Source organism: Crinia signifera, chromosome 1, assembly GCF_055691185.1.
Source record: "Crinia signifera chromosome 1, ASM5569118v1, whole genome shotgun sequence".
NCBI classification, from domain to species: Eukaryota; Metazoa; Chordata; class Amphibia; order Anura; family Myobatrachidae; genus Crinia; species Crinia signifera.
The window spans coordinates 14,284,887-14,311,241 of record NC_139217.1 but is presented as its reverse complement, the minus strand read 5'-3'; the positions used below and the strand labels follow the sequence as shown (position 1 = coordinate 14,311,241).

The 26,355-nt window shown below is 44.8% G+C and overlaps 1 protein-coding gene and 1 pseudogene across 1 annotated transcript; one reads left to right on the top strand and one right to left on the bottom strand.

The window, feature by feature from the left end:
- Positions 1-864: 864 nt before the first annotated feature.
- LOC146073597 (vomeronasal type-2 receptor 26-like) lies at positions 865-21,578 on the top strand. The gene is made up of 6 exons (XM_083181291.1): positions 865-1,279; positions 1,539-1,718; positions 2,164-2,276; positions 8,383-8,613; positions 11,652-11,775; positions 20,653-21,578. The coding sequence occupies exons 1-6, from the start codon at positions 865-867 to the stop codon at positions 21,576-21,578; spliced, it is 1,989 nt and encodes a 662-aa protein (XP_083037417.1).
- A 4,327-nt stretch (positions 21,579-25,905) lies between these two features.
- On the bottom strand, positions 25,906-26,024 carry LOC146040251 (5S ribosomal RNA; annotated as a pseudogene).
- Positions 26,025-26,355: the final 331 nt, after the last annotated feature.

Genomic DNA, 26,355 nt, shown 5'->3' with positions numbered 1-26,355 from the left:
GTTCAGGTTGGGGTTACCCATTCCGAGTTGTTATCCTTTTTTTATTTTTCGTAGTCCTGTTACACCCATAGTTCTGGGTCTGCCCTGGCTTAAATTGCATAACCCACGTTTTGATTGGCTGTCAGGGGAGCTTTTAAGTTGGGGTGATCAGTGTGCTTCTAATTGTCTGGCTCTTCCAGTCCGCATGGTGACTCCCTCAGTTCCGGGATTACCTGATCCATATATTTCGTTTGCTGACGTATTTTCTAAGAAAGAAGCAGACATCTTGCCTCCCCATCGACCCTATGATTGCGCCATTAATCTTATTCCCGAGGCCAAATTACCCTAGTGGCGACTTTACTCCTTGTCCCTTCCTGAGGAGAGGGCGATGGAGGATTACATTGAGGAGAATCTCAAAAAAGGATTCATTAGGCCCTCTAAATCACCTGTCGGAGCCAGGTTCTTTTTCGTGGTTAAAAAAGACGGCTCCCTACGCCCCTGTATTGATTTCAGACAGCTGAATACCATCACGGTTAAGAATTCATATCCCCTTCCACTTATATCTGTTCTCTTCAATCAATTACGAAAGGCGTCCATTTTTTCTAAAATTGATTTAAGGGGGGGCTTACAATTTAATTCGCATAAAAGCAGGTGATGAATGGAAGACAGCGTTTAATACGCATATTGGGCATTATGAGTATCTTGTAATGCCGTTTGGCCTGGCCAATGCACCTGCTGTGTTCCAGGATTTTATTAACAATGTTTTAAGGGAGTTCTTAGGAGTCTTTGTTGTTGTGTACTTGGATGATATCCTAATCTTCTCCTCATCCCTGGAACAGCACCGTTCGCATGTATGCGCAGTTCTCCAAAAACTGAGGGAGAACAATGTATGCTAAATTGGAAAAGTGCGAATTTGAGGTGGAGAGTATTTCCTTCCTTGGTTACGTTATCTCTCTCCGGGGTTTTCAAATGGACCCAGTAAAACTCCAGGCCATCAAGGATTGGGTACAACCATCAAACCTCAAGTCCACTCAGAGGTTTTTAGGTTTTGCCAATTATTATAGGAGATTCATTCCATTGTTCTCCGATATTGTGGCTCCCATAGTAGCACTAACTAAGAAAGGTGCCAATCCCTCAGTATGGCCCGACGCCGCTATTGTTGCATTCAAAAAGTTGAAGGCGGCCTTAGTCTCTGCCGGGGTCTTAAGGCATCCCAATCCTGAATTGCCCTTTGTCGTTGAGGTGGATGCCTCAGAGGTTGGGATTGGGGCAGTTCTTTCACAAGTGGATAGACAGGATGGTCTGTTACATCCGTGTCCTTTTTTTTCTCGGAAATTTTCTACAGCCGAATGTAATTATGACGTCGGCAATCGGGAACTTCTCGCCATTAAATCAGCGTTGGAGGAATGGAGGCACTGGCTGGAGGGTGCTAGGTTCCAGATTACCATAATAACCGATCACAAAAATCTGGCATACCTCCAATCAGCCAAGAGAATTAATGCCAGGCAAGCGAGGTGGACATTATTCTTTGCTCGGTTTAATTTCATTATTACTTACAGGTGCGGGGTCAAAGAATGTCATTGCTGATGCTCTCTCGAGAAGTTTTCCTGCTATACAAGAACTTCATGTACAGCCAGAGCCAATTATTCCTGCCTCTTGTATCGTTGCTGGCTTCACACAGGGTCTTCTGGATCAAATCATTTTGGCACAGGCGTCTGCTCCCAAGTCTGTCCTGGAGGGTAGGCTTTTTGTCCCTTTAGAGCTCCGCAAGAATTTTTTTTTTTTGAGTTCCACCAGTGTAAATCGGCAGGACACCCTGGCTTGGAAAAGACATTTTTTCTGTTGTCTAGGGCTGTCTGGTGGGCCACCATGAAAAAGGATGTAAAGGAGTGGGTGTCTTCTTGTGACGTTTGTGCCAGAAATAAATAAATTCCCGTAGTTCTCCCTTTGGCCAGTTGGTTCCCTTGTCTGTACCGTGGAGGCCATGGTCACATATCTCTATGGATTTCATAACCGATCTGCCACAGTCATTGGGTTATGATACCATCTGGGTGGTGGTAGATAGATTTAGTAAGATGGCACATTTTGTTCCCCTGAACGGCTTACCTTCCGCCGAGAGGTTGGCCTCCTTGTTTTTGTGTCACATATTTCGGTTGCATGGTCTGCCTTCGGATATCGTTTCAGACAGGGGCGTCCAATTTGTTGCCAAGTTTTGGAGGTCAGTCTGCTCTGTATTGCAAATCAAGCTTAGTCCATCATCCGCCTATCATCCTCAGTCCAATGGACAGACTGAACAGGTGAATCAGACACTTGAGCAGTTCCTGCGATGCTATGTGTATCTAAATCTCAACGGGATTGGGTGGAGAATTTACCCTTTGCGGAATTCGCTTATAATAATGGCTGGCATGCTGCCAACAAGATGTCTCCCTTCTTTTGTAATTTTGGTTTCCATCCTCGGGCAAATTCTTTTGATCCTGTTCCTGCCAGAACAGGTAATTCCAGGTGGGTGAGCAGTAGGAGAGGTACCTGGGCTATGGTCCGTAGGGCTTTCCTCTCTGCGACCACGGCCGCAAGGCGCTTTTCCGACCGTCACAGGAGACCTTGTTCTTTCAAAGTTGGAGACTGGGTATGGTTATCCACCAGAAATATCAACATCCGCCAAGCATCGAAAAAGTTGGGTCCTCGGTTCATTGGTCCCTACAAAATTGTAAGAAAGCTCAATCCTGTGGCCTTTCGACTCCTACTTCCACGATCCTTAAAAGTCAATTCCATGTTTTATGCTTCCTTACTCAAACCTGCCCGTTGGCCTACTGCCCGCCGACCGGCTCCGGTTATTCATCAAGGCCTCAGGGAGTTTGTTGTGGATAGTATTATAGACTCCAGGATTACCCGCAGACGTTTGTTTTTCCTTGTTCACTGGAAAGGCTACGGCCCTGAAGAAAGGTCCTGGGTTCTTGATAAGATTCTTGAAAAATATATTTTTTAGGCAAAACCCACTGAAGCCAGGGGCTGGAGGTCGGTTGACCTCTCCTTAAGGGGGGGGGGGGTACTGTCAGGCGCCGCCGCGGGTCTCAGGCGACTCCGGGCGCATCGCCGTGTACTGGCAGCGCCGGAGCCGCTGGATGTAGCGGGCGGCGCCATCTTGCGGGAGGGATTTGTCGGGTGTTGCCTGGCAACGGCCCAAGCTTCCTCCCCTGTGCGGCTCAGCGTCGGGAGGTTGCCAGGCAACCTCCCCGAACATCCGGCCGGCGGCCGGCGGAGCTGACGTTTGACGTCAGCGGCCGGAGGCGGAGTATTTGAATAAATAGCCGGCGTCTGCTGGGAACAGACGCCGGTTATAGCTTAGGTGACCCTGCTGGTATCTCCTAAGTGTTCCTGGTCCTTGATCCGTCCTCAGCCGTGCCGAGTGCCGTGTACCTTTCCCAGCTGCAGCTAAGTCTCCTCTTGGATGGTACCATTGGTCTTGTTATTTACATTCCATCTTTAGAGCATTGTTGCCATTTGTATTGTTATTGCTTTCCATCTTTAGAGCATTGTTGCCATTGTTATTGCTTTCCATCTTTAGAGCATTGTTGCCATTTGTATTGTTATTGCTTTCCATCTTTAGAGCATTGTTGCCATTTGTCTTGTGATTGCAAACCATCTTCTAAGCATTGTTGCTATCGTTACGCATATCATATTGTGAGCTTGGTCACCTGTGTGTATTTATACCACCTTCACGTATTGTTACGTCCAGTCAGTATATACCTGGTCCTATCACGTGCGATAGCATTTGTCATCTCCCTGGGTAGTCCCCCCTGGGGTGTCCGGGGGCTCCTTGCTTTGTGTGGGCTTAGCTAGTCATCCCCTTGTTCTCTCCTAGCCTTGGTGGGCGTGTTGTCCCCTCGTAAGACCAGGTGGCATCAGGGTAGGAGCCGGATTAACTGGCTCCTTCGAACGCGGTTATTATTGGTGAAGCTTAGTTTCTGCACACATCCGCCAATCCTAGGTTGAGGCAACGGAGGTAGGGGTGGCAAGGTTGTCCCCGGACCCTAACAGTGGATAGTGGAGGTATGAACTATCCACGTTGGCATGGAGTTTATTTTGGAAAGTGTTGCGAGCGTGAGAGGAAGCCGACCCAGAAGTAGCGCGTGGCTATGCTGCTGTCGTGAAACTAAAAAGTACCAATTTTTTTGCATTATGTGATTTTATTGCATTATGTGCGTCACTGAGAGCAGCAAACTTCGAGTCAGAGGAGGACCATATTAGAATCAGGTCATCTATTTATCGACCAAAAAAGAGCATGTATGACAAAAAAAATGAGGATTACTGTAAAACAGATCATTTTCAATAGTGTACATTACAATATTTGCATAGCTCGGAGCTGCACTAGAACCCATTGCGCAGCCCCAAGCTTGCAAAAAATATTGTTTGTCATACAGAAAAAAATTATTGCACAGTCACAACTCTAAAAGTGATATGATAGAGTTAATGTGGTCTACATTAAATGTGCTCTTCTCAACAAGAAATTTTCTAGTCATGCTTAAACCAAATGCATGCGAGATCGAGGTATAAAGGTTAACAACGTCCAGGCCTATTAGCCAACAATGTTCAGATACTTCTTGTATCGACTATAACTTAGAATGAAAGGTTGTAATATAGAATCCAGGAGCATGGCTGTTGGTTGGAACAATGAACCCCGGGCGGCTATGATGGGCCGACCGGGGGTTGCAGTCAAATGTTTATGAATTTTTGGTATGGTGTAAAACAACAGGGTGAGGGGAACTCAGGAATGAGAATATTTGCTATGTCAGCCGTGATCAAACCAACCTGAATGGCCTGCTGGATTGCTGCAGTTAAGGATCGTCTGTAGTGTGGAGTTGGATCTTTGGACAAAGGAGTGTATACCTCACAGCAGCTCTCATTACACAGACATGATGGTACCTGTAGTGCCACAGCTGAGCTCAGGCTTGCTGGGCCTAACTCACTGGGTGCTGCTGGCACTTGTAGTACCGCAGCTTGGGGGTGCCACATATGCACCTGGAATTCATTAGCCTGGCACCCCGAGTTGCAGGTGCGACTTGGTGAGTGAAAGGGGCACCAGCGGCCAAGATGAGCACAGCTAAATCAGCATCCCATGCTTATATATATTTATATAACACCAGGGGGATGCAGCCCACACCCGAGGTGTGATACCAGAATGGTTGCTCGTACCCAGTTATAGGGAGCTAGGAGCTGCAAAGTATCATTGTGAGGTACTGAACTTGGTTCAAGTCAAAGTGTAGGAGCTGGCAAGGGAGTCTCGAGTGATGACCATGGGGTGGGGCTATGAACCCTGCCTTATGGTGGAGAGGGCAGGACAGAGGAGTCAAAGCCAGCTCGAGTGATGACAATGGGGTGGGGCTATGAACCCTGCCTTATGGTGGAGAGGGCAGGACAGAGGAGTCAAAGCCAGCTCGAGGGATGACAATGGGGTGGGGCTATGAACCCTGCCTTATGGTGGAGAGGGCAGGACAGAGGAGTCAAAGCCAGCTCGAGGGATGCTCCATAGGAGCGACCGCGCTGGGCACCGACTCCGAAGGGCAGCCCCAGAACAGGGTTATGGATCATTAGGTCGACACTCCTTGGGTTGACACAGGAAGGTCCACAGGCAGAAGGTCAACAGGAGAAGGTACTCGCACAAGGCGAGTTTAGGCAGCGCTAATGTCAATGATAAGGAAACAAAATTTGTTTGTAAATATATAAATCTTTTTTACTGATTAAAAATGTATACATACACAATATAATGATACAATCATGAACATAAAACAGTGATGTAACTGAATAAAAATGGAGTAGGTAGGGAATAAAAGTAAACTGGAATTAACGGAAATAAAGTTAATAAAGGATATCCCGCCTCAAAGGACATATATTGGTGAGCATGTAGTGTGATCACTTGATTGTGGAAATAAGATAGGTAAGTGCACTTTACCAATGGAGAGTTCCGGATGTTTGTGGAACAATGATGATGAAAGCTGGATGAGTCCTCACAATATGTGCGGCTGTTGGTCGTGCCGCTGGAGGGGTCAGGGATCGCTAGATGGATTCAGTCCTCTGTGTTGCGGTGTGAGACAGGATGGAATGTCTCCAACACCGGAGGGGGGTTACTGTGGCGATATGACCAATTGGATTCCAGCAATAGAGGATGATGGCTTCCGTGACCCAGGGATAGTCTCACCAGTGTAGATGTTGGTACCAGTGGTGTCCGGGAGCACGGTGTCCGCCTTGTAATGTAATGTCCAAATGAGCAGTAATGAAAAAATTACTCTCCAGCCTATCCCAGCCTCAGGACTCTACTGTGAGATCTATCCTGTTGTGGACATTTTTTCATTACTGCTCATTTGGACATTACATTACAAGGCGGACACCGTGCTCCCGGACACCACTGGTACCAACATCTACACCGGTGAGACTATCCCTGGGTCACGGAAGCCATCATCCTCTATTGCTGGAATCCAATTGGTCATATCGCCACAGTAACCCCCCTCCGGTGTTGGAGACATTCCATCCTGTCTCACACCGCAACACAGAGGACTGAATCCATCTAGCGATCCCTGACCCCTCCAGCGGCACGACCAACAGCCGCACATATTGTGAGGACTCATCCAGCTTTCATCATCATTGTTCCACAAACATCCGGAACTCTCCATTGGTAAAGTGCACTTACCTATCTTATTTCCACAATCAAGTGATCACACTACATGCTCACCAATATATGTCCTTTGAGGCGGGATATCCTTTATTAACTTTATTTCCGTTAATTCCAGTTTACTTTTATTCCCTACCTACTCCATTTTTATTCAGTTACATTACTGTTTTATGTTCATGATTGTATCATTATATTGTGTATGTATACATTTTTAATCAGTAAAAAAGATTTATATATTTACAAACAAATTTTGTTTCCTTATCATTGACATTAGCGCTGCCTAAACTCGCCTTGTGCGAGTACCTTCTTCTTTTTTCACACCAGTGAGGAGTGACTACCCTCACACCCCGGCAGCAGCTTACCTTGTAGGATCAGCTCATTGTCAAAGCGCCTGAATATTCCTAGTGAATATTTCTTTCAGAAGGTCAACAGGGACTAAAGGTCGACAGGGTCAGTGGAAGGTCAACCATGCAGAAGGTCGATGTGTTTTTATATTTTTTAAGTGCCTAGATCTAGACGTCTAATTCTGGACACTGTCTAAGTGTACGCCAGCCCCTCACATCGCTCACTTTGCTTCGGGCACGGTGCCTCGCTGCGCTTGGCACATTATTCTGTTCTCCCTCCATACCCTAGTGGATGGTAGGGCATGAAAGGGAAGCGCTGAGTGAGCGAACACCTCTGACAGAGGTGGGAGAATTCGAAAATTCAAAATATAGGCTGGTCGGTGACTGGCTGAGAGTGCTCTCTCTCAGCCAATCAGTGCTGGGGTGCTAGGAGGCCCGGAGCCGGCCCTGAGAGGCAGAGGTGCCGATTTTTGTTTTTGCTGGTGGGTGCTCAAGCAAATACAGTGGCCCGGCATTGGGACTCTGGAGTTACGGGCACGTGGGTGCTCAAGCAAATACAGTGGGACTCTTGAGTTGCGGGCATGTGGGTGCTCATTGATTCCTGTGGGTGCTCGGGCCCTTGAGCACCCACAGAATTGGCACCTATGCTGAGAGGAGTGAAGGGGATGGGACTCGCTGAGGTTAGCAGTAATAGGACCTTGTTGACCACGACTGCTGACTTCCTATATTAATTAGTAAGAAGCTATCACTAATCATTTAATAGTTGGTAACTCTACATTTATTAGCATTTTCTGCATTTATCAATATTCTACAGATATTAGCATTCATTGATGGAGACCAATTCAATAGAGAACAGGTGGTATAAGTTACTGTTCACTTCCAAGTGAGTAGATGTCGGGGCTATTTACTGTCCAAGGGGCCTAATTCATCAAGGTCCGCAGATTATGAAATATTTCTTCTCTGGGAGTTTCTGCAATCTGCAGTGTAAGTGTAGTCGGTGGTAGCAACATGGCGTTACTGGGGCAGCGACAAAGGGTAGGGGGGCATGGTTCAGACAATTGAGGAGTTTCGGGGGGGGAGGTACCACAGTAGCTGTGTGATGTCACATGTCACATGCAGCTACTTCAACCCAAAAGATGGCAGCTCTGTGTCTAGCCTTGCCGCTAGGTTGTGCGGCCAGGGGGCTACCGGTGAAATGCAAGCACTCTCACAGTAGTGAAACGCTCACATACAGTAGTAGTAATTGTAAAATGTTTTGGATTGCATTGTGGGGCGTGACCCACCATGCAGGGTGGCCTTGTACTTGGAGTTGCAGTTTTACGGATCCAATCAAGCCGAATGGGGGCCAATGTCGATACTTCATAGGACTCTTTCTTTCTTTTTCTTTTAAAGCTGCACCATTATGTGAGGACAGTGTTTTTCACGGATGTCCTTAAGCAAGATATTTCCTTTAATAAGGAAGGAGAACTTCTGTCTAACGTCTTCCTAATAAACTGGGTCATTTACCTGAATGGCAGTGGTAGATTTTTGAATAGCAAACTTGTGGGGATTTATAAGAAACTACTGGAGGACGACCAATTCTACATGATTTCCCCCCGGAAAATCATCTGGAAACAAGGCACAGTAAGATTTTGATTGGTTTCATTTAAAGTACAGTAGGCTAAATAGATTGTCACTCCTAGGAAAGGGTAACCTCTAGAATTGTCATTAGCAATGGCATAAGTTCATTCCTGTTGCCTGGAGGCAAGATAAATATTGGTGCCCCCCCCCCCCCCTCACCCCACACACACACACCACCCACACACACACACACACACACACACACACACACAGACACCAGCTTTTTTAAATATACAGTATGTATGCATGAGTGTATGTATGTACAAATGGGGCTGGTGTCATCTTTGCAGGGCTGGCGCTTCTAACGCCAGCCCCACCATCACGCCAGCCCTGCCAGGGGGCACGTGTGCATGAGATGCTCACCGCCCCGAGCACCCCCTCACCCTTCCCGTCTCCCCCTGAAGCGGAGACGGGCAGGGACACCACGCAGCGTCCCCGCCGAGAGACTGGGACGCGCGTTCGTGTGAGACACAGGCACATCCCAGTTCAGTGTAGGCCCTGTCCGTCGGCGCTCACCAGCGGGGAGGGTCTGGCGAACCCTGGCCAAGGATGGCAGGGGCTCCATCTGTATGTATATGTTTAGAATAAAGAGAGTGTGACATACTTATGGTCCTGCTAGATAGAGGAGTCACCCATAGAAGCGATATCTATGGCTTTCAATTAACTGATTCAAACTCATAGTGGAGGAGAGGTGCCCCCTTGGGAGCAGGAGCTCAGTGGCAGATAACTCCATTGCCTCCCAGAGTTACTCCTCCGGTCATTGGTTAACTTCAAATAATAGTGAAATATCATACAGTTAAAGCTCTGGTCTGATACAGTACAGTGGCGTAACTATGGAGGGTGCAGGGGATTAGGGTTACCACCTCATCCCTTTAATTCTGTACACAAATGTATGGCACAGGTTCTGTGACTGATTAAAACCAGGTGAAACAGAGTCTTGAAGTCAGCCAGCCACAGAACCTGTGTAATTAATATGTGTCTGGAATTAAAGGGATGGTGGTAACCCTACAAGGGATGCAGTTACTATGGGGCCCGGGCCTTGGGAGGGCCTGTGGCCCTACATGCAATCCCCTGCACCTTTTTATTGTATTTAAGTAATGCTGCATGCATATGCAGTGTCCACTCTGTCCCATACCCTCTTCCCTGTCAGCGGCAGTGTGTGTGGCATAGTGTAAAGGGAGAAGAAGTGGTCCAGCTGTTCCAGCCTCTCCCTCCCTGTCCCCCTCCCCTCTCTATGGCTTTTGGGGCTCGACGTGTACCGTCCGGCTGTTCCAGCCTCCATCTCCGTCCTCCACCCCTCTCTATCGCTGCCGGGGCTCGACGTGTAACGTCCGGCTGTTCCAGCCTCTCTCCCTGTACCCCTCCCCTCTCAATTTGCTGCCGGGGCTCGACGTCACTATCTAGTGACCAGCCCCAGCGTGAAACACGCCGAACCCGCCCTGTTCGGAAGTACAGGAGCTGCCTGTAGATAGAGAAGAGATAGGATGATTAGCAGACTTAGAGCTGGCACAGTCACCAGCAGCTAAAGCCCGGCACCGAAATGGAGACCCTGATGGTGGTATACATCTGAAGGGCAGAAATCGGTACAAGCCAGAAAGGGGGCATGGCCACATACTGAGGGCGTGGTCCTCCTCCTTTCCTATACTTTCAGTGGTACAGTTGGACGGTAGCACTTGATCTGTTGTTTGGGTCAGAGCTATAACACATCAGGTCACTGTGACACTGTGCATCCATGCTGCTTGCCTTGCACAGAGAAAGCCATAGTGCAATGCCTCCCAGACCAATTCCTCAAGGCAAACTAGCACTCTACATCTGAAGAATATCCAAATTGGAACAGAAGTGACTTAAAACAATGCATTATTCCTTAGGAAGCCATGGTAAGCCAGTGTCGGAATCTGTATGGCACAGAGGTCTCACAGTACTAACCAGTCCCAGGCTAACTATGCGGGGAGCCTTCCCCTTTGTGGGCAGCTTGTTGGCTACAGCTATTTGCATAGATGCTCCCCCAGGTCTGCCAACATTTTTGTGTACCAATGCGCTGATAGTGCTATTAAGGCGTTACATCTTACCTGCCCTGCTCCACATTCCCCCACCCGGCGCCGGTGCTGCTCTCCCTCCTCACAGCCGCCAATATACACTGTGCTTTGTGATTGGCCTGCAGCGCTTCCCCCTGTGAGGCACCTTGGGAGTTGTAGTCCTGTCAGTCGGCTACCCCTCAAGCTCCTCAGGAAGCAGTCGGCTGTGTAGGAAACTACATCTCCCAGAGTCCCCTTGGACTCCTCGGGGGAGGAAGCGCGCATTTAAAGTGCAATGGCTTAAAAAAAGAAAAACCTGGTACAAGGGGTTTTAGCTGGTACAGGCCGTTAAACAACGGTACTGTACTGCAAAAAACGGTACAGTCTAAGGGTATGCAGCAGCACTTATGCTTCAGAATGTGGGGAGGTAATGTCTTTCTGTTTCCTCTGTTTCTTCTTGTAAAATCTTCGCACTATTGCTTCCCTTTTTTCTCTCCCTCCCTGACATTCTCTCTCACTCTTGCTCACACCCCTCCTTTCTCCATTCCCTACCTCTCTGACACCCTCTTTCTCTTTCACTTCTCTCTCTGCCTAACCATCCCTCTGTCTCCCCTCTTTTTTTTCCAACTCCTTCTCTTTTTCTTCTGCTATTGTAGTGACAATTGGGGGGGGGGGGTGTGTTCAAAATTTTGCTATGGGGTCCCGAAGGTGCTTGTTACACCTCTGATACATTAGGTCTGAGGTGTAGTTACATTAAAAGGCTTAGTACAGTTTGTGCATATTTCAGGTCTGGTAACATCAGGTAGACAGCATTAATAACTAAGAGAAAGCAATTTTACACTCACAAATGGGTCGTGGACTCGTAGGAGTGGCACAATTGTAGACCATGGACCCTAATTTCAGAGGTGCATACCATACATTAGTTCTACTTCACCTCTATTACGAGTTGATCACACTACAGCAAATGCTTTCTGGTTGTATTACTGTAGCTGGTGAATTTAATTTCCAGTGATTGTATTTCTATAGGTCCCCCAATCTCGGTGTAATGAAAAATGTCCTCCCGGATATAGGAAAACTCCTAAGGAGGGGATCCACACCTGCTGCTACACCTGTGCTCTATGTTCTGAGGGAGAAATGTCCAATGTCACAGGTATTGTACACATCCCTTATAGTCACCAACAGTGGGATTGTTAGTGGGGAGCAGTTATTAATGTTCTGAGGGAGAAATGTCCAATGTCACAGGTACACATCCCTTATAGTCACCACCAGCAGGATTGTTAGTGGGGAGCAGTTATTCATGTTCTGAGGGAGAAATGTCCAATGTCACAGGTGCATATGTCTTACAGTCACCACCAGCGGGATTGTTAGTGGGGAGCAGTTATTAATGTTCTGAAGGAGAAATGTCCAATGTCACAGGTGCACATGTCTTACAGTCACCACCAGCGGGATTTTTTGTGGGGAGCAGTTATTAATGTTCTGAGGGAGAAATGTCCAATGTCACAGGTGCACATCCCTTATAGTCACCAACAGCAGGACTGTTAGTGGGGAGCAGTTATTAATGTTCTGAGGGAGAAATGTCCAATGTCAAAGGTACACATCCCTTATAGTCACCACCAGCAGGATTGTTAGTGGGGAGCAGTTATTAATGTTCTGAAGGAGAAATGTCCAATGTCACAGGTGCACATGTCTTACAGTCACCACCAGCGGGATTGTTAGTGGGGAGCAGTTATTAATGTTCTGAGGGAGAAATGTCCAATGTCACAGGTACACATGTCTTATAGTCACCACCAGTGGGATTGTTAGTAGAGAGCAGTTATTAATGTTCTGAGGGAGAAATGTCCAATGTCACAGGTGCACATCCCTTATAGTCACCAACAGCAGGTTTGTTAGTGGGGACCAGTTATTAATGTTCTGAGGGAGAAATGTCCAATGTCACTGGTACATATGTCTTATAGAGGGTTATTTTGGTTCACTCTTTCTGACAAATTCCTTCTTAGATGGACAAAACCATGTGCACTGCAGGGGGCAGATGTAAAATGTGCCGAGAGAATTCGATTTGGTTGAGTTATTTTGTTTCTGTGCAGGGAAAATACTGGCTGCTTTTATTTTTACACTGCAATATAGATCTCACTTGAAGTAAAACACCACCCAAAGCTAACTCTATCTGCACAAGTTACATCTGCCCCCTGCAGTACACATGGTTTTGTCCATCTGAGAAGGAACTTATCAGAAAGAATGAATCAAAATAACCCCCATAGTCACCACCAGTGGGATTGTTAATGGGGAGCAGTTAATAATATTCTGAAGGAGAAATGTCCAATGTCACAGGTGCACATGTCTTATAGTCACCAACAGCGGGATTGTTAGTGGGGAGCAGTTATTAATGTTCTGAAGGAGAAATGTCCAATGTCACAGGTGCACATGTCTTACAGTCACCACCAGCGGGATTGTTAGTGGGGAGCAGTTATTAATGTTCTGAGGGAGAAATGTCCAATGTCACAGGTGCACATATCTTATAGTCACCACCAGTGGGATTGTTAGTGGGGAGCAGTTATTAATATTCTGAAGGAGAAATGTCCAATGTCACAGGTGCACATCCCTTATAGTCACCAACAGCAGGTTTGTTAGTGGGGACCAGTTATTAATGTTCTGAGGGAGAAATGTCCAATGTCACAGGTACATATGTCTTATAGAGGGTTATTTTGGTTCACTCTTTCTGACAAATTCCTTCTTAGATGGACAAAACCATGTGCACTGCAGGGGGCAGATGTAAAATGTGCCGAGAGAATTCGATTTGGTTGAGTTATTTTGTTTCTGTGCAGGGAAAATACTGGCTGCTTTTATTTTTACACTGCAATATAGATCTCACTTGAAGTAAAACACCACCCAAAGCTAACTCTATCTGCACAAGTTACATCTGCCCCCCTGCAGTACACATGGTTTTGTCCATCTGAGAAGGAACTTATCAGAAAGAATGAATCAAAATAACCCCCATAGTCACCACCAGTGGGATTGTTAATGGGGAGCAGTTATTAATATTCTGAAGGAGAAATGTCCAATGTCACAGGTGCACATGTCTTATAGTCACCAACAGCGGGATTGTTAGTGGGGAACAGTTATTAATGTTCTGAAGGAGAAATGTCCAATGTCACAGGTGCACATGTCTTACAGTCACCACCAGCGGGATTGTTAGTGGGGAGCAGTTATTAATGTTCTGAGGGAGAAATGTCCAATGTCACAGGTGCACATATCTTATAGTCACCACCAGTGGGATTGTTAGTGGGGAGCAGTTATTAATATTCTGAAGGAGAAATGTCCAATGTCACAGGTGCACATGTCTTATAGTCACCAACAGCGGGATTGTTAGTGGGGAGCAGTTATTAATGTTCTGAAGGAGAAATGTCCAATGTCACAGGTGCACATGTCTTACAGTCACCACCAGCGGGATTGTTAGTGGGGAGCAGTTATTAATGTTCTGATGGAGAAATGTCCAATGTCACAGGTACATATGTCTTATAGGGGGTTATTTTGGTTCACTCTTTCTGACAAATTCCTTCTTAGATGGACAAAATTATGTGCACTGCAGGGGGCAGATGTAAAATGTGCCGAGAGAATTCGATTTGGCTGAGTTATTTTGTTTCTGTGCAGGGAAAATACTGGCTGCTTTTATTTTTACACTGCAATATAGATCTCACTTGAAGTAAAACACCACCCAAAGCTAACTCTATCTGCACAAGTTACATCTGCCCCCCTGCAGTACACATGGTTTTGTCCATCTGAGAAGGAACTTATCAGAAAGAATGAATCAAAATAACCCCCATAGTCACCACCAGCGGGATTGTTAGTGGGGAGCAGTTATTAATGTTCTGAGGGAGAAATGTCCAATGTCACAGGTGCACATATCTTATAGTCACCACCAGTGGGATTGTTAGTGGGGAGCAGTTATTAATATTCTGAAGGAGAAATGTCCAATGTCACAGGTGCACATGTCTTATAGTCACCAACAGCGGGATTGTTAGTGGGGAGCAGTTATTGATGTTCTGAGGGAGAAATGTCCAATGTCACAGGTACACATGTCTTATAGTGACCACCAGTGGGATTGTTAGTGGGGAGCAGTTATTAATATTCTGAAGGAGAAATGTCCAATGTCACAGGTGCACATGTCTTATAGTCTCCAACAGCGGGATTGTTAGTGGGGAGCAGTTATTAATGTTCTGAGTGAGAAATGTCCAATGTCACAGGTGCACATATCTTATAGTCACCACCAGTGGGATTGTGAGTGGGGAGCAGTTATTAATGTTCTGAGGGAGAAATGTCCAATGTCACAGGTGCACATCCCTTATAGTCACCAACAGCGGGATTGTTAGTGGGGAGCAGTTATTGATGTTCTGAGGGAGAAATGTCCAATGTCACAGGTGCACATATCTTATAGTCACCACCAGTGGGATTGTGAGTGGGGAGCAGTTATTCATGTTCTGAGGGAGAAATGTCCAATGTCACAGGTGCACATCCCTTATAGTCACCAACAGCGGTATTCTTAGTGGGGAGCAGTTATTAATGTTCTGAGGGAGAAATGTCCAATGTCACAGGTACACATGTCTTATAGTCACCACCAGCAGGATTGTTAGTGGGGAGCAGTTATTAATGTTCTGAGGGAGAAATGTCCAATGTCACAGGTACACATGTCTTATAGTCACCACTAGCGGGATTGTTAGTGGGGAGCAGTTATTAATGTTCTGAGGGAGAAATGTCCAATGTCACAGGTACACATGTCTTATAGTCACAAACAGCAGGATTGTTAGTGGGGAGCAGTTATTAATGTTCTGAGGGAGAAATGTCCAATGTCACAGGTGCACATCCCTTATAGTTACCAACAGCGGGATTGTTAGTGGGGAGCAGTTATTAATGTTCTGAGGGAGAAATGTCCAATGTCACAGGTGCACATGTCTTATGGTCACCACCAGCAGGATTGTTAGTGGGGAGCAGTTATTAATGTTCTGAGGGAGAAATGTCCAATGTCACAGGTGCACATGTCTTATAGTCACCACCAGCGGGATTGTTAGTGGGGAGCAGTTATTAATGTTCTGAGGGAGAAATGTCCAATGTCACAGGTACACACCCCTTATAGTCACCACCAGCGGGATTGTTAGTGGGGAGCAGTTATTAATGTTCTGAAGGAGAAATGTCCAATGTCACAGGTACACATGTCTTATAGTGACCACCAGTGGGATTGTTAGTGGGGAGCAGTTATTATTGTTCTGAAGGAGAAATGTCCAATGTCACAGGTGCACATATCTTATAGTCACCACCAGTGGGATTGTTAGTGGGGAGCAGTTATTAATATTCTGAAGGAGAAATGTCCAATGTCACAGGTGCACATGTCTTATAGTCACCAACAGCAGGATTGTTAGTGGGGAGCAGTTATTAATGTTCTGAAGGAGAAATGTCCAATGTCACAGGTGCACATGTCTTACAGTCACCACCAGCGGGATTGTTAGTGGGGAGCAGTTATTAATGTTCTGATGGAGAAATGTCCAATGTCACAGGTACACATGTCTTATGGTCACCACCAGCAGGATTGTTAGTAGGGAGCAGTTATTAATGTTCTGAGGGAGAAATGTCCAATGTCACAGGTGCACATCCCTTATAGTCACCAACAGCGGGTTTGTTAGTGGGGAGCAGTTATTAATGTTCTGAGGGAGAAATGTCCAATGTCACAGGTACATATGTCTTATAGGGGGTTATTTTGGTTCACTCTTTCTGACAAATTCCTTCTTAGATGGACAAAATTATGTGCACTGCAGGGGGCAGATGTAAAATGTGCCGAGAGAATTCGATTTGGCTGAGTTATTTTGTTTCTGTGCAGGGAAAATACTGGCTGCTTTTATTTTTACACTGCAATATAGATCTCACTTGAAGTAAAACACCACCCAAAGCTAACTCTATCTGCACAAGTCACATCTGCCCCCCTGCAGTACACATGGTTTTGTCCATCTGAGAAGGAACTTATCAGAAAGAATGAATCAAAATAACCCCCATAGTCACCACCAGCGGGATTGTTAGTGGGGAGCAGTTATTAATGTTCTGAGGGAGAAATGTCCAATGTCACAGGTGCACATATCTTATAGTCACCACCAGTGGGATTGTTAGTGGGGAGCAGTTATTAATATTCTGAAGGAGAAATGTCCAATGTCACAGGTGCACATGTCTTATAGTCACCAACAGCGGGATTGTTAGTGGGGAGCAGTTATTGATGTTCTGAGGGAGAAATGTCCAATGTCACAGGTACACATGTCTTATAGTGACCACCAGTGGGATTGTTAGTGGGGAGCAGTTATTAATATTCTGAAGGAGAAATGTCCAATGTCACAGGTGCACATGTCTTATAGTCTCCAACAGCGGGATTGTTAGTGGGGAGCAGTTATTAATGTTCTGAGGGAGAAATGTCCAATGTCACAGGTGCACATATCTTATAGTCACCACCAGTGGGATTGTGAGTGGGGAGCAGTTATTAATGTTCTGAGGGAGAAATGTCCAATGTCACAGGTGCACATCCCTTATAGTCACCAACAGCGGGATTGTTAGTGGGGAGCAGTTATTGATGTTCTGAGGGAGAAATGTCCAATGTCACAGGTGCACATATCTTATAGTCACCACCAGTGGGATTGTGAGTGGGGAGCAGTTATTCATGTTCTGAGGGAGAAATGTCCAATGTCACAGGTGCACATCCCTTATAGTCACCAACAGCGGTATTGTTAGTGGGGAGCAGTTATTAATGTTCTGAGGGAGAAATGTCCAATGTCACAGGTACACATGTCTTATAGTCACCACCAGCAGGATTGTTAGTGGGGAGCAGTTATTAATGTTCTGAGGGAGAAATGTCCAATGTCACAGGTACACATGTCTTATAGTCACCACTAGCGGGATTGTTAGTGGGGAGCAGTTATTAATGTTCTGAGGGAGAAATGTCCAATGTCACAGGTACACATGTCTTATAGTCACAAACAGCAGGATTGTTAGTGGGGAGCAGTTATTAATGTTCTGAGGGAGAAATGTCCAATGTCACAGGTGCACATCCCTTATAGTTACCAACAGCGGGATTGTTAGTGGGGAGCAGTTATTAATGTTCTGAGGGAGAAATGTCCAATGTCACAGGTGCACATGTCTTATGGTCACCACCAGCAGGATTGTTAGTGGGGAGCAGTTATTAATGTTCTGAGGGAGAAATGTCCAATGTCACAGGTGCACATTTCTTATAGTCACCACCAGCAGGATTGTTAGTGGGGAGCAGTTATTAATGTTCTGAGGGAGAAATGTCCAATGTCACAGGTGCACATGTCTTATAGTCACCACCAGCGGGATTGTTAGTGGGGTGCAGTTATTAATGTTCTGAGGGAGAAATGTCCAATGTCACAGGTACACAGCCCTTATAGTCACCACCAGCGGGATTGTTAGTGGGGAGCAGTTATTAATGTTCTGAGGGAGAAATGTCCAATGTCACAGGTACACATGTCTTACAGTCACCACCAGCGGGATTGTTAGTGGGGAGCAGTTATTAATGTTCTGAGGGAGAAATGTCCAATGTCACAGGTACACACCCCTTATAGTCACCACCAGCGGGATTGTTAGTGGGGAGCAGTTATTAATGTTCTGAAGGAGAAATGTCCAATGTCACAGGTACACATGTCTTATAGTGACCACCAGTGGGATTGTTAGTGGGGAGCAGTTATTAATGTTCTGAAGGAGAAATGTCCAATGTCACAGGTGCACATCCCTTATAGTCACCACCAGCGGGATTGTTAGTGGGGAGCAGTTATTAATGTTCTGAGGGAGAAATGTCCAATGTCACAGGTGCACATCCCTTATAGTAACCACCAGAGGGATTGTGAGTGGGGTGCAGTGGCAATAATTATAACACTTGAATATACGGTGGTCAAATACATATGGAGTGGCAGCATCAGTGTGATCCGTGCAATGCTGTCCAGTTTAAAAAATAGAATAAATAAATAATTTAAAAAAACAAACAGCTAAAAACAGCCCTGGGCTCAAAGAGCCGCTCCAGGTTTTGGAAATAAGGGTGTTTAGTTTGAGTACTAGTTCCTCTGGCCATAGCATTCATCCATATGGCTGGTCAGCCCCGGAATGTCACCGGTGCCCCAGGGTGGTAGACACCAGGCTGATTATGCTGTGTACAAAATTGAATAAAACTATGATGCATTGTTATGGAACTGTGAGTCCCAGCAAGCCTGCATCACATGCAGGGATTTGGAGAACCACAAGTCCCAGCATGCATAGCATTAAAGAAAACAAGGATATATAAGAAAAGTATAACTTTATTTCACGCTACATTGTGTACCCCATAGATAAAAGCGGAGCTTGTGTTTTCCATACTTGGCTCTGCCCACAGACCTGAGGTTAGGCTTGCCCATCAGCCAATCATGGTATTCATAATGCCTGCTCATGACTGGCTGGTGGGTGGGCTTACCTCCAGTCTGTGGGCAGAGCCAAGAATGTAAACACAAGCTCCGCTTGTGTCTAAGGAGAACATGTTGCCAGAGAAGCGCAGCATTCCTCAAAGGAGATGGCGGGAGAGTATAATTTCCTTTCACAGGTATATTTATATATTGGATTCTACATGAACAAGAGGACAGGCCATCAAGAAAATTCATAGGTAATATATGAATGAATGAATGTAGTGTGAAATAAAGTTATACTTTTTCTTATGTGTCTGTGTTTTCTTTACCTATTTGTAATGTTGTCAAAATACAAGTACCAGCAGATCCTTTAATGCCCCGCATGCTGTGGTTCTTCAAGTCACTGCATGTGGTGAAGGCTTGTTGGGACTCATAGATTAACAACAATGCATATACAGTAGATTTATTCTATTTTTTACACAGTACAATCAGCCTGGTGCCCACCGCCCTGGGGCACCATTGATATCCCTAGGCTTCAGGGCAGGCAGGGTTAATTCTGGATGGGGGGACCCTTTCATTGGGGGGTCTCCACTCCCCCAGGGTACCTGCCCGATTTGACCGGGGATGAATGCTTTGGCAGGGGGAACTTGTATAAAATGTTTCCCCCACGGTGGCATTACCCTGCTGGCTGTTCGGGCCCGTTGCTGGTTCCCAAAATACCAGGGACACCTTGTTATTTTGTTTCCTGTATATTGGGAATCAGGACCAGCCCTTGCACCTGGTGCTGATTTTAGAAATACGGGGGAACCTCAACATAAAACCAAGACCGGCTCTTTGAGGCCGGGCTGGTTCTAGCTGTGGGGGGGGGGGGCAATGCCATTTTTTAAAATTATTCATACTTTCTTTTTTCTGCTCTAAGAACCCTGCATGGATCTAACTGATCCATGCAGGTGTCCCTCAAATTCGACCAAAAAACATGGTCTACATGAAATTCATATTTACTAGCGATTCATATTTGTATTCTCCAAAACGAATCATTAGTAAGTTTGTTGTTCTCATGGAAAAGAATAGGCTTTACCGATCGTATACTAATGATGGTGTATCCATTCGTATTTTTTTAGAAATTCAGAAAAAGACATATTGTAGCTATTCATACGTTTGCTAAATTACGTATTTCACATCAAATTGATATGAATACGACCATTCGTACCCATTCGATCTTTGCAAATTTCCCCCAGAGCCTATGTTCTGTGTATGAGCTCCCAAGTTCCAAAAATGTATATAGGGAGCCAAACAGCTGCCAATTCAAATGCTGCTAAAAAATTGTTGGTTGGGACTCGCTGGCATTTGGCGTTGCTTCACTATTTGAATTATGGACTGTGCTGCATTCCCACCTCTGGATCCAGCACTTGTCTTAGCCAATTCTGAAATACCAATTAGCATCCATTAAGGTCATCCATGTGTTGACACAATCAGTATTTATACTAGTCTTCAGTGTTTACTTTAAATCAGGAAATCATGATTGTTGTCAAAATGTATAATATTTTTTAATTTATGTCTACAAAACTTCTTTAATTTAAAATATTTTTTATTTTCATTTTACAATTTTATAGACAGTGACTTCTGCCATAGGTGTCTCGATGAAGAGTGGCCGGATGAGAGAAGAGTGAGATGTGTTCCTAAAACCTACGACTTTCTGTCCTATGAGAAGGATCATTTGGTTCTAATTTTTGCAGTAACAGCTTTATCTTTTTCTTCAATAACATTATTTATATTAGGGATTTTTATTTATTACTGGGACACCCCAATTGTGAAAGCCAATAATCGTACTGTGAGCATCATTCTTCTGGTCTCCATCTTGCTGAGCTTCCTCTGTGTGTTCTTGTTCCTCGGCCGGCCGGTGGATATAACCTGCAGGATGAGACAGACGTCATTTGGGGTCTTCTTCTCCACAGCTGTCTCTTCTGTGCTGGGCAAGACTGTCACTGTCTGCATTGCATTCAAAGCCACCAAACCCGGCAGTCCCTGGAGGAAATGGGTCACACTCAAAGTGTCTAATTGTGTAGTCATTGCGTGCTCCTCTGTCCAAGTTCTGATCTGTGGTGTCTGGCTGTCTGTGTCTCCTCCCTACCAGGAGTATGACCATCACTCTTATCAGGGAATGATCATCATTCAGTGCAATGAGGGGTCAGTGATGGGGTTTTACTGTATGTTGGGTTACATAGGGATCCTGGCTGCTGTGAGCTTTGTTCTGGCTTTCATGGTGAGGACATTACCTGACAGCTTTAATGAGGCCAAGTACATCACCTTCAGCATGCTGCTGTTCTGCAGTGTGTGGATTACAATGATCCCGGCTTATCTGAGCACCAAGGGGAAAGATGCGGTGGCTGTGGAGATATTCGCCATACTGACTTCATGTGCTGGAGTTCTGGGCTGTATATTTCTCCCAAAACTGTATATTCTGCTTCTGAAACCTGAACTGAACTCCAGAAAACTCATTATAGGAAAAAAATATATAAAACAACCCTCATACAACTAAAACATTTCTAATATACTTATAGTTAATGCAATAGTGTCAAACATACAGTATATACTTGTTAACAATGAGTAATTAAGATCAATTGTTTCATTGGTTTGTGTTTATAATTCAGACTTATTACAGTAAATTTTGCAGTTTTAATCAAGAATTAAACTTTATATTGAGAGTTTCATCTATTTCTTAAAAATAACTTCTTATTACAAACAATCTAATTTCACAAATACAATATATATTACAAGACAATTAAATAAATTAATAAATAAAGGACACCCTCCAAAGAGAGAGTAGGGGAGGAGCCTGTTTACAGGACTTACTCCCCAATGAGCTGCTATAAACAGGGTCGCCAGTATGATATTTATTAAAACACTCATATCATCAATTGTGCATACTAATTAAAAATCACAAGCAGAAACATAAAATCAATTGCACTTTGAAAATGGCTCCTTCTTGGCTATAAAGAGCATGTTCTTGGAATGCACTTGTTAATGTCCAGATATGATTTATGTTTACCAGAGGGTGAAAAATGTTTTAATTATCATCCAACTGGCAGATGAATAGAAATCCAGCTACTTGGAGCCTCATAGGTTGTGTTGTTGCTGGTAGATGATAGACTGTACCAGTTACCAATCTCTGTGCAGGTAAATAGGGCTCTCAGTCCAAAGGCAGTGTTTTGACAGCATTTAACTCAAACATCCCAAACATCTCATTCTGGTTAAAGAAGGACTGGTTCAGACTGGTAAGCCAAGGTCCAGGATTAAATTGTAGTGCAGGTTTTGGGGGTTTCGAGCGCATTTTGCTCAGGGTTGCCTACCCTCCCGGAATGGCCAGGAGGGTCCCGAAAATCGGGTCACCCTCCCGGCCCCCCGGAAAGGTGGCCAACCCTCCCGGATTCTGGGGGACCCCCGCTCCCCCCTCTGATTGCTCCCCCCTGACTGCAGCATTTAAATTACCTAATGTCTGCAGATCTCCGGGGAAGGGGCGGGTCCCCCCCCCCCCCGAGCTACTGCTGAAAGTCGCAGTTAAAACTTCTTGTTTATTCAAACCATTAAAATATTGAACATCAGATTTTCATCCACTGTATTCATATACGCATTGGCGTAGGATGGGGCCACATTGGACCCCATCGCTACACCAAGGCGCTGACGGTACATTTTACCATTAAAATAAAATTTGCTTTGTGCCCACAAGCAGATTTGATAAATATTGTGGATGCAATTTGAAATTTTTCAAGCACCACATGTGGCGAAGGTATTATTATACCTTCGCTACATAGATGATTTGCTCATCTTTTGGACAGGTAGTGAACAAGAGCTTAAAACTATACTAGAAACACATAATGCAAGTCCTAGTCCTGCCAAATTAACATACAATATGAGCAGTAAAGAAGCAAATTTTCTGGATGTAAAAATCAAGATTGAGAATAACCAAATTGTAACATCTATTTTTGTAAAAGAGACAGATCGCAATACCCTGTTGAGACAAGAAAGTTGTCATCCCAGGGCCTTGCGACATGGTCTCCCATATTCTCAAATGCTTAGAGTGAGAAGGATCACCAGTAATGAGGAACAGGCAAGGAAGGACCTGGACCTGATGCAATTGAAATTTGAAGAAAGGGGATACAGTAGAGAAGAGTTACTTGCCATAAAAAAGAAGGTAATTAATCAATCTAGAGCAGATCTGTTAACACCAAAATCTAAAAACAGCTCATTAGAAGATAAAATACCATGGGTGACACAATATGCAGCCAACAGTGAAAGCACTACTAAACTAGTTAAATCACTGTGGCCTATTGTGTCAACAGACGCTGATTTGAAAAGTTTGAAGAACAAAAAAATTATGCCAGCCTATAGGAGGGGGCGTAATTTGGCGGACATGTTGGTTAAAACTGATATCACTAAATTAACCAAAACAGTGGCTCCAGTGCATTTTATGTCACGCCCCAAAGGCTGTCATAAATGCATGGGCTGTACCACCTGCAGCTCCATGATGACGGGAGACTTTGTAAGCCATCCACATACGGGGCGAAAAATCCCTATAAAGCATTCTGTAACATGTTCAACAAAATATGTGGTATACATTCTGTCTTGTCCATGTGGATTGTACTACGTGGGCAAGACAGAATGTCAATTTAAAGAACGCATGGCCAATCACCGCTCCTCCATTAGACATGCATTAAATACAGGAACCAGCGATCAACCAGTGGCGAGGCATTGCATACAGAAAAAACATAGCATTGCCAGCATGAGATCTAAAATCATCGATCACATACCCCAAAACATCAGAGGGGGTAATAGGGGTAGATTACTGTTGCAAGCAGAAGCCAGATGGATATATACTCTGGACACTTTGGCTCCGAGAGGCCTTAATGAACAACATGGGATGCAAAATTTCATCTAAAAATTTTTTTCAGGTTAACATGTATGATAAAATAGCATGAGCCATAAAAATACCCATAGGAAGCTGTAACTGACAGGAATAAAAAATGATGGATGTAAATTAATGCATGATATTAATAACAGTATAATAATTTAAAAATAATAGTATAAGATTTAATAATAACGAACTGTGAAATATACTACATGCATTATAGCTTATCCAGCGTCTAATCACATACAATGTATTGTAATATGATTGCAATGTATCGTATTTTTATATTTTTTTATGTATGTTCACGTTTTTATGGCTCCTAGTAGCCTCTTAATATGGCCAAGTAAAAGGCCTCTTAAAGTTGCACTTTTTAATATGAATTTTCTAATATGGATTTTTGTGATTTTTAGATAGCACAGTTGCCTAGGCAACCGCACACAGTGAGGACCAGAGCGAGGCTTGGATCCCGGAAGTCCTAACCAGCGGGGAACAACGCCGCATGACGGGAAAGGTAGTGGACGCTGAGAGGCGGACACCCCGATGACGTCATGGCCAGGGCGACGTGGGGAAGGACGCCGGGAGACGGAGCCCGCGCGGGAAATCACAGGTGAGACGGACGCCAGGTAATGTAAAGGTGTTGGGGGCGGGTTCTTTTGATGTGTGTGTATAAAATGTATCACAGTGTGAATTGATATTGATCCCTGAGGACGGGCAGACGCCCGAAACATGTCGGACCAATAAAGGATATTTTGTTTGATCACGAAATCCGAGAGTGCCGCCTACTATATACCCTTCTGTATATCCAAAGCTGACAAAGCACGATTGGAAGGCACCGGGTATAGAACAAGCACATTCGACAGTGGAGTGCCGGGCATCAAAAACCTATATATATATATATATATATATATATAATCCAACGTGAACAAATGGCACTGACCAGGGCTTTGTTACTGTGCTAGACCCTCATTTTAGATATTAATCATGACCACCTCAGACAGGACATACAAATAGATCCCTATCTGCAGGTATCACTACTTAAAGACATATCAGCCCCTCCCACCGGGTAACAGCCTATCAATAAACATAACACCCTTAAATCAAAAATGCTCAATTTATATGCGCAGACAATTGAAAATCGTGCAAATTATATAACTTACATATCAAAGTCTAAGAGCAGCCACACGCTGTCCGCCATCACTGGACGGATCTCATGAACAGCCTTAACGGCATGCATTCCACTTCCACAGGAAGTGACAGCACCATGCAGGTCAGCTAAGCCGGAACATCCGCACCCAGCCTCCCGCTAGCTTGTGTTCCACTTCAACAATCATCTTGAACGCACCACTATTTTAACAGCGCAAAGTGCGCTCATACAAATCTTACTGCGTTCCACCTGAATAATCTGTGGAACGCAAATGTGGCTCCTTTTCCTTAGGATTTTATGGCTGTGGTCTGCGGTTGGTGGTGCTCCCAAAAGAAGAGTTCAATGGTAGAACTGAAAAAAATGGAGTCAAGAGGTGACTCAAAAAGGGAACCCGACAAGGCTTTTTGGGGCACACTTATAAGTAATTAACAAAATATATAATGCAAATGTAATGATGTCTGTATATTAAAACGTAACTTTTACTGATATAGCGTTTAAAATAAAGGTATGGTCCCTCCACTTCGAGGGAAAAGTCGAAAAACAAAACCCAACCAATGATGGGTTTATAAATACGAGTAGCGAAAATTATTTCATATTTTACACCAACTGTTCATTTTGTAATACACAATATCGACATATAGAAAATTGTTAGTCGTGGATAGAAATGACAGTTGTGATAGCGCAGGACACACCTCCCCAGGTGTTCTGAGGATGTGAAAAATTAAGAGGAAATAAAGTATATAATGAGAAGGTGGGGTAAAGAGGATAGTGATGAGGCTTAAACTCTCACCGCGCTCTGTCCTCTACTGATATAATCGATTACAGCACCGACTATTCCCTGTTAGTTCCCCAGACAGGTACTGGGCCGGCCCACCACTGTTTAGCTTCTGGGTTCGGATGGTACCAGGCGCTTTCAGTGGGGTATGGCTGTAGAGTGAAATAATTAAGAGGGTAGCGCTGGTGGGAGTGAGAGTAGAAGTGACAAAAAAGTGGGAGAGAGAGAGGGGGATGAATGTACCCTCAGTCCAAAGAAGGATAGTGTTCGAGGTGTCAGAAATTGGAAAGTCTGATCACCTGGTTCACCCCGGGGTTTGTTAACACACTGTTTATTGAACAGAACAATTTCGGTTCGATCAATGATTGGATCACTGATTGGTTCCTGCGAGGGAGGTTCTGTTTGGGGGTATTGGTCACCCTGAGACAGTCTCCACACCCTGTGATAGTCTCTTAGATTATGCAATAATGACCTCCAGGTTCACAGAGAAA

Excerpts from the sequence above, each read along its gene's own strand:
- LOC146073597 (XM_083181291.1), top strand. The coding sequence starts at position 865 with ATGTATGCTAAATTGGAAAAGTGCGAATTTGAGGTGGAGAGTATTTCC. Across the intron at positions 1,719-2,163 it reads TCCCAAGTCTGTCCTGGAGG|ACAGGGGCGTCCAATTTGTT; the intron begins GTAGGCTTTTTG and ends ATATCGTTTCAG. Across the intron at positions 2,277-8,382 it reads CCAATGGACAGACTGAACAG|CTGCACCATTATGTGAGGAC; the intron begins GTGAATCAGACA and ends TTTCTTTTAAAG.